This window comes from Heloderma suspectum, chromosome 2, assembly GCF_057233095.1.
Source record: "Heloderma suspectum isolate Gila_16-S chromosome 2, 16-S_ref, whole genome shotgun sequence".
Classification (NCBI taxonomy): Eukaryota; Metazoa; Chordata; class Lepidosauria; order Squamata; family Helodermatidae; genus Heloderma; species Heloderma suspectum.
The window spans coordinates 266,745,092-266,759,836 of NC_139459.1; the positions used below are offsets into that span (position 1 = coordinate 266,745,092).

General features: G+C 44.2%; 1 protein-coding gene across 1 annotated transcript in view; it reads right to left on the reverse strand.

The window, feature by feature from the left end:
* Positions 1-14,745, reverse strand: part of CAMK2A (calcium/calmodulin dependent protein kinase II alpha) — a 161,402-nt gene that overhangs the window by 30,936 nt on the left and 115,721 nt on the right. Inside the window, exon 8 of the mRNA XM_084829810.1 lies at positions 8,142-8,244. Within this exon, the coding sequence (XP_084685936.1) occupies positions 8,142-8,244 (103 nt within the window). The remainder of the gene's footprint in view (positions 1-8,141; positions 8,245-14,745) is intronic.

Below are 14,745 nucleotides of genomic sequence, written 5' to 3' on the forward strand. Positions count from 1 at the left end.
GTGTTTGTTCTGCAGGGATGCATGCTATCTGGGAGAAATTCTGCTCTTGTTGAGCAATCCAGCCTAACTCCATTTGCACCCCCACTTGCATCATTCCATATGTATGCTAATGTTACCCACACCCAATTTTGGCCTGCCTTTAGAAAATCCAAGCTTACTAATAGATAATGAAAGTGCAAAGCAAAAACAAAGGATTAATCACAGAAGCCATGTCTCTCCTACAGGTCTATTTCCCATGGTGTTGGTATGTGTTGCTATGGCATGTGATCATCTGCTCCTTCCACTGCTCCTATATTAGAAGTAAATGATGATTTGGGTTATTCTTGGACAGCCAGGCTGTCTAGGAATGCATGGAGATGGTTTGTTTTTTGTTATCTGGCTAGTCATCTTGCTTTTAAAAAAAATGTGTTGCAAGAATTGTACACTTGTGCAGGTCATGATCCCATATGCTTTTAAGGAAGTGTATGTTGCATTTTCTATGCTATTTCCTTTTCATGAAGACTATTCCAGTTTACAAAGCTCCATGGCACAGCACAACTAAGTAAAATACAAACAAAAACCTCATTGTGTGGGCCTCCTTCTAACCTCTTTCTCTGGGATCCCACTGTGTGTACTAAGTTCCTATAATATGAAGGGAAAGCAAACAGTTATCTGACACCCACTTAAGGTGGCCAAGAGCTGCTTTGCACATTACATTCTTGTACATGAAGATCATCTCTGTGCAGAAAAAAAGAGAATATATTCATGGTCATGTGTATGCCACAATTCCATGGAAAAAGCAGAGAATGTGGTAGTGGGTACAGATTATATTCAGATTCCTAAGAAGCTGAATTTATTTATTATTTTATTTAAATTATTATTTTATTTTTTTACAATTGTTGTATGACACCTTGATTGCTTTTTGGCAGTTAAGGCAATATATAAAAGTCACTCTCAGCTTTTTAAAAACAAAACACAAGACCTTTCTAGCTTTTATGGCTGTAAAGATATGATTGAAAGTGTGTCACTGTCTCAGAAGCCAGAGAAGTGGTGGAATAAAGCTTTCAGAAACTGAGGGCAGTGCTTCCGAGTCCTTGCCCTTTCCATGACTAAGAAAAGCACAGTAAATCATGCAAAATAGCAAAAATGTAAATTATGCAAGAAGAAGAAGAAGAAGAAGAAGAAGAAGAAGAAGAAGAAGAAGAAGAAGAAGAAGAAGAATAATTCATCCCAGGATTCGACTTCTGTTTGTGCAGATTTTAGAATTCCTGGGCATATGATTTTTTTTTCTTTTAAGTTAAACTACATACAGCCCATTGATTGGGGGTGGGGGTGGCAGCCAGGTCTTGGAAGGGAATTATATCAGTAGGGCATGTGGAAAAGTTTGGCCAGGGGGAAAGACAGATTCCTAGCTGATAGCAGCTGTTGAGGGACCAATTTAAATGGAAGAAAATGCAGGAAGGAAAGTGTTAAGCACTCTCTCCCCAGTGTCACTTCCCTAATCTTCAAACCACAGGAGACCATAATGACAAGTTTCTCTCATCTCTTCTAGTTTGGTCCTTAGAAAAATAATCTTGGCACCCAGTATGTATTGGGTTGCAATTCCCATCATCTCCAGCTGATGAGAGTTGTAGCCCTACACACTGGGAGGGCGCTGGGATGGGGTTGGCTGATCCAGGGCATAGGAAGTTGCCTTATACTGAGCCACGGCACTGGTCCAGCTAGGCCAGTGCTCTCTGTTCTGAGGGACAGCAGTTCTCTCTGGTCTCTGGAAAAGTTCTTTTCCAGCCTTGTTACCCACAGTCCTTTTGGGACCTTCTGCATGCAAAGGCACGTGCTATACTCCTGAGTTATGTTTCCTCCACTGACAAACTGCATCTGCAAAATGTATTTATGGTTGGAAGAATTATAAATGGATTCCCTTAACAGCCTGCGCCTACAGCTGAAAGATACAATAGCTATGTAAGTTAGGATGACCTAATCAACTTCCCTTTATAACTGCACATTATCATGAGTTAATTAAACTATATCTAGTACCCAAGTTAGTTTTTTTTAAATTAAGGTCTTAATGAAATGGCTAAATTCAACAAATGCCTCTAACTAGGTATAAAAGGTAAACGGTAAAGGTGTCCCCAGCCAGTCGTGTCCGACCCTAGGGGGTGATGCTCATCTCCATTTCTAAGCCAAAGAGCCAGCACTGTCCAAAGACACTTCCATGGTCATGTGGCCGGCATGACTGAACACCGAGGTGCACGGAACACTGTTGCCTTTCCCGCCGAAGCGGCACCTATTTATCTACTTGCAATTTCTTGCTTTCGAACTGCTAGGTTGGCAGGAGCTGGGACTGAAGACGGGAGCTCACTCCGTCACGTGGCACTCAGGTCTCGAACTGCTGTCCTGCCGACCTTCCAGTCCGCAGTTCAGCATCTTAACCACTAAGCCACTGCAGTCCCTAACTAACTAGGTGAAAGTAACCAGGGACAGCTTAACTAAAGCCAGTTAAATCAAGGAGCTCTACTTAGTCTAAATCAGGATGGGTGACTTTTCAGAACTACAGGCTATATTGGAATAATTAGACTGCGAATGCTTTATGTATTTCATCTACACACAACCCTCGCATCTTTTACATAAATGACGATAAACCACAGATGGTGGACATGTTGCATTACTTTCAGTAATAGATTTGCGCAGCCCCTTCAAAATCATGAGACAAGCTTATATGTTAATATATCCTATGTTTTCTGAGCCTTTAGTGCTTACTGCCAGTATGCTTCCAAAAGAATTATCTAAGGTGGCAAGGAATTTTCTGTGTGGGGTAACTGGGTTTTTTTTTTTTAACCAAGTTTATCAGCTATATAGGAGTTCCAAAGTGACCAAATGTATGTAATCTGAAATACCCACTTTTTATCCAAGCATTGGTACTTTTAATCCAAGCATTGGTACCACAATTCCATATTTACCTGGGAGTAAGTCCCATTGCTCCAGCAAAGGAGATCGTTACCTTGTCGTGGTGCTGGAGCTTGAGCACCTCAATAACGCCATGAGCTAAACCGTGAAGGAACACCCAAGACGGGAAGGTCATGGCAGAGAGGTCAAACTAAATATGATCCCTGGGGAAGGTAACGGCAACCCACCCCAGTATTCTTGCCGTGAAAACTAAATGGATCAGTACAACCAGAGATATGTTGGTATACCATCCGAAGATGGGACTCCCTGGTCGGAAGATGGTCAAAATGCTACTGGGGAGGAACAGAGGATAAGTTCAACTAGCCCCAGATGTGATGACGCACCTAGCTCAAAGCCGAAAGGACGGCTAGTGGCCGACGGTGCTGGTGGTGAATGACGAATCCGATGTTCTAAAGACCAACACACCATAGGACCCTGGAATCTAAGATCTATGAGCCAGGGCAAATTGGATATGGTTATTGGGGAGATGTCAACATTAAATATAGACATTTTGGGTGTCAGTGAACTGAAATGGACTGGAATGGGCCGCTTCACATCAAATGACCAGCAGATCTACTACTGTGGACAAGAGGACCACAGAAGAAATGGAGTAGCCTTCATAATTAATAATAAAGTAGCTAAAGCAGTGCTTGGATACAATCCAAAAAATGTCAGAAGGATTTCAATTCGAATTCAGGGTAAGCCATTTAACATCACAGTGATCCAAATATATGCCCCAACCACAGATGCTGAAGAGGCAGAAGTAGATCAGTTCTATGAGGATCTGCAGCACCTACAGGATAATACGCCAAAAAGAGATGTTATTTTCATTACAGGAGACTGGAATGCTAAGGTGGGTAGTCAAACAACACCTGGAATTACAGGCAAGCATGGTCTGGGAGAACAAAATGAAGCGGGACATAGGCTGATAGAATTTTGCCAAGACAACTCACTGTGCATAACAAACACTCTCTTCCAACAACCTAGAAGACGACTTTATACATGGACTTCACCAGATGGTCGACACCAAAATCAGATTGACTACATCCTTTGTAGCCATCCTTTGTAGATGGTAGACATCTATACAGTCGGTAAAAACAAGGCCTGGAGCTGACTGTAGTTCAGATCACGAACTTCTTATTGCACAATTTAGAATCAGACTAAAGAGAATAGTGAAGACCCACAGATCAGTTAGATATGAGCTCACTAATATTCCTCATGAATATGCAGTGGAGGTGAAGAATAGATTTAAGGGACTAGATTTAGTAGATAGGGTCCCGGAAGAACTATGGACAGAAACATTGTTTCGCAACATTGTTCAGGAGGCGGCAACAAACAACATCCCAAAGAAAAAGGAAACCAAGAAGACAAGATGGTTGTCTGCTGAGACACTGGAAGCAGCCCAAGAAAGAAGGAAAGCAAAAGGAGGGGGAGATATGCCCAATTAAATGAAAAAATTCCAGAGGTTAGCCAGAAGAGATAAGGAATTATTTTTAAACAAGCAATGCACGGAAGCGGAAGAAGATAATAGAATAGGAAGGACAAGAGACCTCTTCCAGAAAATTAGAAACATCGGAAAAAATTCCAGGCAAAAATGGGTATGATCAAAAACAAAGATGGCAAGGACCTAACAGAAGCAGAAGAGATCAAGAAAAGGTGGCAAGAATACATGGAAGATCTATAGGAAGGATAATAATATCGGGGATAGATTTGATGGTGTGGTCAGTGAGCTAGAGCCAGACATCCTGAAGAGTGAGGTTGAATGGGCCTTAGGAAGCATTGCTAATAATAAGGCAGCAGGAGATGATGGTATCCCAGCTGAACTGTTTAAAATCTTGCAAGATGATGCTGTCAAGGTGATGCATGCCATATGCCAGCAAATTTGGAAAACACAAGAATGGCCATCAGATTGGAAAAAATCAACTTATATCCCCCTACCAAAAAAGGGAAACACTAAAGAATGTTCAAACTATCCAACAGTGGCACTTATTTCACATGCCAGTAAGGTAATGCAGAAGATCTTGCAAGGTACACTCCAGCAATTCATAGAACGAGAATTGCCAGATGTACAAGCTGGGTTTCGAAAAGGCAGAGGAACTAGAGACCAAATTGCCAATATCCGCTGGATAATGGAGAAAGCCAGGGAGTTTCAGAAAAACATCTATTTCTTTTTTATTGACTATTCTAAAGCCTTTGACTGTGTGGATCATAACAAATTGTGGCAAGTTCTTGGTGGTATGGGGATACCAAGTTATCTTGTCTGCCTCCTGAGGAATCTGTACAACGACCAAGTAGTAGGGATGTACGAAACACTTACCTGATTTCATCCAGGGACATCCACGGTGGGGGGGAGGCGCTCCATCCCTCCCCCCGAAATCCTCAACGGGGGTAGGAGGCGATCCGTTCCTCCCCCACGGAATCCTGCCTGGCCAGCCCCACTCTGTGGCCAGGCCGTGGAGCCGCCGGCCAGGCCAATCCACAGCAGGGCCTCCAGCTGCTGCCGGGCTGCTGCAGATGCAAATGGCGTCCTAAGTAGGGGATGCCATTTGCATCCCTATGGTAGCCTGTGATAGGCTATGTAAATATTTACATAACCTATCACGGCTAAAGCGGGGACACAAATGGCATCCCCTACTCAGGACGCCATTTGCGTCTGCAGCAGCCTGGCAGAGGCTGGAGCCGCCGCCGCCGCCACTGGAGCCACCGCCAGAGCCGCCGCCAGGTAGGCTCCATTCCAGCGGGCTTTCTCAGGGTGGTGGGGCAGGTTTCTCCTTTCCGCCACGGATTCCGGGGGGCTGAATTCACTGGAATTCGGCCCCCCTGGGATCCGTGGCAGAATTCTCTAACATTCCTACGAAGTAGCAATGGTAAGAACAGACCATGGAACAACGGACTGGTTTAAGATTGGGAAAGGAGTACGGCAGGGTTGTATACTCTCACCCTACCTATTCAACCTGTACGCAGAACACATCATGCGACATGCTGGGCTTGATGAATCCAAGGCTGGAGTTAAAATTGCTGGAAGAAACATTAACAATCTCAGATATGCAGATGATACCACTTTGATGGCTGAAAGCGAGGAGGAGCTGAGGAACCTTCTGACGAAGGTGAAAGAAGAAAGTGCAAAAGCTGGGTTGCAGTTCAACCTCAAAAAAACCAAGATTATGGCAACCAGCTTGAGTGATAACTGGCAAATAGAGGGAGAAAATGTGGAGGCAGTGACAGACTTTGTCTTTCTAGGCGCAAAGATTACTGCAGACGCTGATTGCAGCCAGGAAATCAGAAGACGTTTACTTCTTGGGAGGAGAGCAATGACAAATCTTGATAAAATAGTTAAGAGCAGAGACATCACACTGACAACAAAGGTCCGCATAGTTAAAGCAATGGTATTCCCCGCAGTAACCTATGGCTGCGAGAGCTGGACCATAAGGAAGGCTGAGTGAAGGAAGATAGATGCTTTTGAACTGTGGTGTTGGATGGAAATTCTGAGAGTGCCTTGGACTGCAAGAAGATCAAACCAGTCCATACTCCAGGAAATAAAGCCAGACTGCTCACTTGAGGGAAGGGTATTAAAGGCAAAACTGAAGTACTCTGGCCACATAATGAGAAGACAGGATACCCTGGAGAAGATGCTGATGCTAGGGAAAGTGGAAGGCAAAAGGAAGAGGGGCCAACCAAGGGCAAGATGGATGGATGATATTCTGGAGGTGACGGACTCGACCTTGGGGGAGCTGGGGGTGGCGACGCCAACAGGAAGCTCTGGCATGGGCTTGTCCATGAAGTCACAAGAGTCGGAAGTGACTGAACGAATAAACAACAACAAAAGTCCCATTGAACTGAATGGGCTTAATTCTGAGTAGACTTGTATAGGATTGTACTGTAAGAGTACAAATTGGGGAATAATTAACATATTTCCCAGTTTTGCACCCATCCTGCAGTCATTTGCTCCTTTCCATGTATATCTCTGACTCAAATATGATTAACTCATTATATTCTCTTACCCTTGTCTATATATCTAGAGACTCTGCTGCAGGCTATCTTGTTTCTATCTAATATGTATTTCATTGTCTTTCTTCGTTTCATGAAATGAAATATAATCTGTACTTACATTGCATTGATTATTGTGCCTTATCCCATTTAGAAGTGCAACATCTCTGTGTCACAATTGTTATATTATTATAGGCATCTGGGATATATATGCATAGTTTAGTCACCCTTAATCTCATGTCTGAACATGCAATTGTTCTAGTTTGTACCTCTGGCTCTTCTACATTTTCTAAATTATTTCCCACCACAGAGATTATCAGGGCTCATCTAGGAGATCTGCAGTATCATGTAATTATGCAAAACTTAAATAAAAGAAAGATTAAAAAACCAAAAAAAACCTAATCTCATATTCTGAACCAGGGTTCAATGTAGAGCACAAGGGAGCAGATGGTATCTGTGCACATGTGTAAAAATAAAATAGCAAGGTCTAAAGGGATTCCACCCACAGATAATGAAGATGATGATTTATTTCATTTCTATACCATCCAATAGCCAAAGCTCTCTGAGTGGTTCACAACAATTCACAAAAATTACAAACCACAGATACAACATCATAATAAAAAATTGTATAAAATTTTTAACATAACAAAATTTTAAACAATTCAAACAGCTAAGCAGAATTTCAACAAACAGTCTCAATCCAGCAGCCCACAACCATTTTAGACAAATGGTAATATTAGTATTAACTTTCAGCATTGTAGCACTACCATATGGCTTCCCAGACCCTTAATAGCAAATGATGCAAATCAGATGTACCTTTGATGTGGCTCAAATCAGAGTGACCCGTAGAAGAAACATAAAGCAAATAAGGCCAGACTATAACCTCCCCTGCCACCACCCTCTTTTTTTGGCCAGCTGTAAAAGCTTCAAGCAAAGTTGGGGGGGGGGGGGTTGGTTTGCAGCTACGTACTATCATCTTGTTCTCACTCCATCATCATGCATGTAGGTTCACAGTTCCCACAGCTTCCTCAACCTGGTGCCCTCTGGATGTCTCAGGCTATGATGGGAACTGTAGTCCCACACATCTGGAGGGCATCAGGTTGCGGAAAGCTGGCTCATGAAATAGAAGTGCAGAGGTGCATGGGAAGTTCACAGCAATCACATTCCCTGTTCCTTGAGCAAAATATGGCAATGGAGGCACCCCCAAAGCTCAGGTTTCCACCACTCACCAAACCAAGCCTGCTGCTCCCCTTCCACTTCAATGGCAAGGCCAAAGTCAGCTAATTTAACAGCAGCTCCCTTCAGTTTGGATGCCAGAAGAAGGTTCTCTGGCTACAGGAGGAAAAAGTAGACAACAAAACAATCAAGCAAGCAAACAAACAAAAAGAAGGGGGAGAAAAAAGTCAACATTTTTGAGTGACCCAGACACAAACAAAATCTCAATATAATAAGGGAGGTGGGAACACCTTCTGCATCTCCAAGAGAATATGAATACAAATTTCTGCTATGCCACAGAAAATCTGCATCCTTCTATCCCTACACAGACATTTGTGCCAGGTTTGTCACAACAAGAGTTTCATAATGTACTTGTCCCATTAATATACAATTGCTGCAATGACAGAGTCAAATACCAATTATCCGTGGGGATGGGGAGCGGGGGGAATGCACATTAAGCAAGTTTATTTCATTTACCCCCAAATTAATTCCAGCAAAACTGAGTGTTTGAAGAACAAGGGAGTCATGATAGGCTCTGACTGTGACATCAAGGTAAAAGTAAGCCAGACATTCCTAAGAAGGAACTGGGGGAAATTAAAAGTAAAGGCACCATAAGTCTGAACTAGTCCTGACCACTGGAAATATGCTTGCTTCTTATAATTTCTAGGTCTTTTAAAAAAGACTATCTGCACTTTTTCAACCTATAGCCACAATAGTTAGAAAGCTGTGTGAGGGTTTTTTCCTAAATGAAAAAAGCTGAGATTTTCAAGTCTAAATAGTCAATAAAATTAAGCGCTAAGGAGTATCCATACTATACAGCATCATTGCAGCCATACACCTTTCTAGCTCTACCCCTCTGCACATCTGCAAAGAATCACACAAATTGCCAGGGATGGTGTCTAACAACATTTTTTTCCCAGAGAGACACAAAGACCCAGTTCACATGATCATGGTGGGGGAAATAAGCCACGGTGGCTTATTTCCCCTGCTGCATATGCTAGTTGCATAGCAGGGTAATGAATATAATTACCCTCGGCAACACAGCTTGTCATGTCGTGCAAACCTGGTCAGGGTGGCATGTTGTTGTGGGTAACAAGTGACCCAGAAGCCTACAAGAGCCCATGGGTCCTGGGTGGCTTGTTACCCATGGCAACACACCACCCTGGCCAGGTTTACACAACATGACAAGCTGCGTTGCTGAAGGTAATCATGCAAATCCCCCCGGCATACAACTGACATGTGCAGGGTGGTTCACAAGCCACTGTGGCTTTTGAACCACCCTGCGATCCTGCAAACGGCCAAAGGGTGTGAAGAGCAGTATATTTAACTTAAGACAAGACAAGTCTATTGACAAAAAGGAAGAAGTAATGCTATGTCAGTGACTCTCAAATGGCAGATAGGATGGATGCCTTATCAATGGTTCACAGAGCTACCAGTTACTGACGTGTGCAATGCTTTACAGCACAATAAATGGATAATATTTCACTTCTGGGTCAAGTATGGATCAGAATCAACAGCTGGTAGTGATTTCTTGGGGTGATTTGGCTGTGTGTGTGTGTGAGTTGGGTCTTTGGTGCATTCCTGCAGTGAACCAAAAGGACTCGTGTACAAAAGGATGTATGCTTACAACCTGCCCAATCCCACCTCCCTTCTGCACAGCAGAAATGGGATACCCATGTACCTTCAACACACACGAACATGAAATTTTGGAGGAAGAAATCCTGTACCACATTATACCTTTCCCCTGGGATTGCTTCCTGAACTTTCACTTGTGCACTAAAGCACTAAATGGATGATCTGATGTGAATGAGTCCTAAAGAATCTCTTCTGTAGGCATGGAGTGGTAAACAGAAGCTTTTTACTTGGTGCCTTTTATTACTACCAGCTTTTATTAATGTGAAATACTTTTCCAAGGACCGTCTTCCTGCTCCAGAGCATTATTTGTCTCTGTCAAAGCTACAGTTGTCCAGGTGCTGTTTCCTTACAGAAGCAAAGACAATCTGTCAATAGTCAAGAAATCTGTTTAGTAATCAAATGTCTCCCAAACATATTATGTCTAATTCCCTTGATGCATGAAGCCAGAAAAATACATCGTCTCTTTCTCAAGATGTCCTTGGCATAGTACTCTCCTCAAGCTCATTAATTCATGTAGGAGTCAGCTCAAGTGTATAGAAATGTCAGATGTCAGCTCTTGACAGGTTTTGGGTTACTTGTCCAGCTAAAGATTACTGTTAGGCTTGGGGCTGGGGAATCTACAGAAACCTGACAATCCTAAAATGTAAGAGGCTGGGGAACGGCTCTAAATTTAGAGCAATTGGTGGCCTCACAAGTTTTCAGTTTTGTTCTTACAAGTTCCTGTCTACAGCTTTGCCTATGAGGGATGGACTCATCTGTCAATTTTGGTTTCTCATCTTCCCAAACTTCAGTTCAGTTCAGTTCATCTCAAACTTTAAGAATTTATCCAGTCTTAAGTTTGGTTTGTCCTGAACATTGAAAATTTTGTTTTAAAGGTTTGTATGAAAAGTCATGATAGAGGTGAATGAAATTATGCATGGTACTCAAAACGATAGCGAGAAGTTTTTCTTCCTTTCTCATGATATTAAAACCTGAGCTCATCCAATAAAGCTGACTGGCAGGAGGTTCAGGACAGATATGAAGGGGGATTTGACAAATCCATGGAGCTTAGGGCTATCAATGGCTACTAGTCATGATGGCTATATTTTACCTGCAATATCAGAGCCAGCATGCCTCTCAATACCAGTTGCTGGGGAGCAACAGCAGAAAATGGCATTTGCCCTTATGCCATGTTTGTAGGCTTCCCAAGATGACTCTGGCTGGCCAATGTGGGAAACAGAATGTTGGACTAGATAGGCCTGTCAATTGATCCAGCTGAGTTCTTAGTGCTCTTATGTATCATACTGTTCTCTTCCAGCCCCATAGCTAAAGCACTGTCACTCACATGTAGGGATGTGGGCATCAGCAGAACTCAAGTTTGCTGAAGTTCTCTGGATTCCATCTCGAAGCTTGTTCTGACTTGAGTCCATATCAGATTGTGAGCTTTGTGTTTTTCTTTTCGCATGAAAAACTGTGCATATTTTTTCAAATCAATTGTGCACATCTTTGAAATGTACATGTTCTTTTCCCATTGATAAAAGCATTTTTATGCACATTTTTCAAATGTACACATTTTTTCATGTACATTTTTCAATTGTACAGATGCAGTTGAACTTTGGGGGGGGGGTTGTGAATCACACTGCAATTTCGGAAATGTACAGACTTTTGCCACAGATTGCATCCAAGTCCATGTTTGGCCCAAAAGGTGCAGAGTGGGTAAATGCTGATCAAAAACTCACTGAAACAAATTTCTCATACATCTCCAGTTACATGGATTTCTCAAGACCATGTGAGGGCCATATTTCTAGATAATAAATGTGAGTGGTGAGTTAAGCAGTACTTCAGTATGTGGGAGAAATATTCAGTGATGTGTATTCTGGAGGAGGCAGAAGGAGTAAAATGAGAGAAATGTAGTCTGTGTTTCTTAAAGTAATAGGCAGAAAAATCGTTTGTTCATTTTCTTGGTTGGGGGGGTAGGGTGGCTTGTATGTGTGGAGGATCAGAAGACTTCATGGAGGTTGTGAGTTTTGTTGAATGGGCTTTTCCTGTTTTTATCACAAGGTAATCGCATGAAGGGTTGCATCCTGCCCAACCACTTGTTTATATTGTGTGACAAAAGCCTGAAGAGCTCCCCGCATTTCTCCTCTGCTTAACCAGAAGTAGGACATTTCAGAGAAAGAGCAACTGCATAACGCATGTTTCGAAGCACAGATAGGGATGGCGGAGAATTCCGCCACAGACCCCAATGAAACTGGATTCCAAAGAATCCGGCCTCTGGAGTCCGTGGCGGAATGGAGCACTTACCTCTGCTCTGCCTCCCTCCAGAATCTGGTCTGAGCCAGCTCCTCCATGCAGCGATCCCGCGGAGCTGGCCGCCAGCTCCGCGGGATCGCCATGGAACAGAGCCTGCTCAGACAGATTCCGGGGGGAGGGAGGGATCACCTCCCCCTGCAGGCGGATTCCCACCCAGACCAGCAGCAGGGAATCTGCCCATCCCTACAGGTGAAGCCTTGTGAGAACAATTCAAGACCCCCTACATGTGTCTCCTAAAAGCACAATGTTTTCTCTACCTCTTGCTACACACAAAAGTGTTGTAGACTGATTCTGTGATACTGGAAACCTCTTTCACCATAACAGATGTGCAGTGTAGGCCTAACCATGTTTACTATTCAGAAGTAATTACTATTGAGTTCAATAGCACTTACTTTCCATTAAGGACACAGTACTTAATGGGGAGTAAATCCCATTGAATAAACATGGTTAGGATTGCTCTGCAAGGCGCTCTTCACACCTGAGTTTTTAAGCAGGATTGTTCTTCTTTAACCACTGGTTTTCTGGGAGCTTTAGATGACACCACTGCTCTTCTGCTGCTATTTCACAACCTCCACTACCATTTTCCATGTTATCTGAGAACACGGAAAACCCAGCATTTTCTATGCTTGTGACTGAAATTGCCATTTCCTCCCTGTTGTTTATTTCCCCTTTAGCGCTTTGCCCCACTTTGTGTGGGCAAGTACTAGGGGGTGTTGCTGGTAGGGGTGTACGAATTACTTACCCTGTTCCGGTCCAGGGCATCCGCGGGGGGGGGGCAATCCCTCCCTCCCCCCAGAATCCTCCCCAGCCGGCTCCGCTCCACAGTGAGTCCGCGGAGCCGCCGGCTGGGCCCGCCCACACCCGGACTTCTGTCTGCTGCCGGGCTGCGGCTGCAAATGGTGGCCGCCATAGCGGCCGCCATTTCTGTCCCTGCATTAGCCGTGATAGGCTATGTATATATTTACGTAGCCTATCACAGCAAAAGGTAGGGACGCAAATGGCATAGCGGCCACCATTTGTGTGCCTGCTTTTTGCCATGAAAGGCTACGTAAATACTTACATAGCCTATCAGGGCTAATGCAGGGATGCAAATGGCAGCCACAGACTGGGGCAGCCATTTGCGGCCACAGACCAGGGGCAGCGGACAGACCAGACAGCTGATACCAGGTAGGGTCCATCCCGGGACAATTTTGCAGGGTGGTGGTGGGGATTGCTCCATTCTGCCACAGACTCCAGAGGTCCGTGGCAGAATTCTCTAACATCCCTAGTTGCTGGGCAGTGTTGAATAACATTGTGATGAAAACACATTGGCGGGAAGAGGGGGCAGGTCACTGACCACTTCCGATGACCGTTTCTGCCATTCCACTCCAGGCTACGAGATCCCTTGAACACAGTAATGCTTACTTCTGACTAAATTCATTGGCTGTAAGGCTTTCCTTTCCTGGGAGTAAGTGCCATTGAAATCTGTGTGGCTTGCTTCTGAATAGGCATGCATAGGAGTGGATCCCCTTCAATGCATTTACTTGAAACTTCCCCCTCCCATTGACTTCACTGACTCCTTCTTCTCACTTTTGCTCACCAGTTTGATGGGCTTTTTCCCCCCAGGGTGGATGGGGGAGTCTCCCTTCTCAGCCACGCAGGACAGTTAGGCTTGACAGTTAGGATTTCAATGGGAATTAAAAGTGTCTTTTCTCCTCCTCTAAATAAATTCATCATGCAGAGCTTGGAGTGGTCATTTTTAATAGTTTCCTTTTGGGGTATGGAGTTGTTTTAGATAAGGCAGTAATGCTGAGGTGGCTTTCCATCATACTCCCTCCCACCTCGTCAGCCACTATCTCTTCTCCTAGCCCACCTTGCAGGGTCATTGGGAAGCCAGAATAAGGGGAAAGAGCAACAACAGCATGGGGGGAGGGGGAAGCAAACAGGGCCTAATGAAGGTGTCCCCTGTGCAGCGGTCACCTGGGGTTGGGGGAGGGCTGCTAGGGATGGCTTGGTGCATTGACTGTATGACTCCATTTGTGGATTTCTTACTTCTGTAGTTGGGAACCCAGAAATCAGTATACCCTTCAAACTCAGTAGTGCAAGCGATATACTGCATTTAATTCCATCACTGACATATTCAGCAGAGAAGGACTAGCAGCGCCTGCAAGCTTGGGTAAGCCACAGAGAAGACTCTCATTCCCTCAGAGGAAGGAGGGGATCAGCTCTCATAGCCTGCTGTCCAGATCACTTCCACCTTCCCTCCTGCTGTGGAGGGATGGGGCACAGCCATCAATCATGTTACAGGAACCAATGACCGGGGGGGGGGGGTATGGAGCAAGCAGCTCCTTTCTATCCTGATTGTTCCGTGCTTGGCCCAGCCATGAAAAAAATATAATGTGGAGGGACATGCTATGAGAGATGCCTGTTTGCAGGCCCAGTCTAAATCCCGGAAAGGATCAGGAATCAAAATGAACGGTTTGTAGTGGAATAAAATGCCAGGTGTGAAGAGAGCCCCAGTGTGCTTCAGATTGGAGCCAAAGAGCAGCTATTTTACCCATGGCAGTTGCTCCAACTGCAAAGGGACGGCCCTTAGCCAATTGAATGGAAACTCTTTGTATATCAAGAACAACTGCTTTCAGTTATTGGGAGATCAGCCCAGAATAGATGTAGAGCAACTCCGTGTTCAGTGAAGAGGTAGCTAGTTCTGGC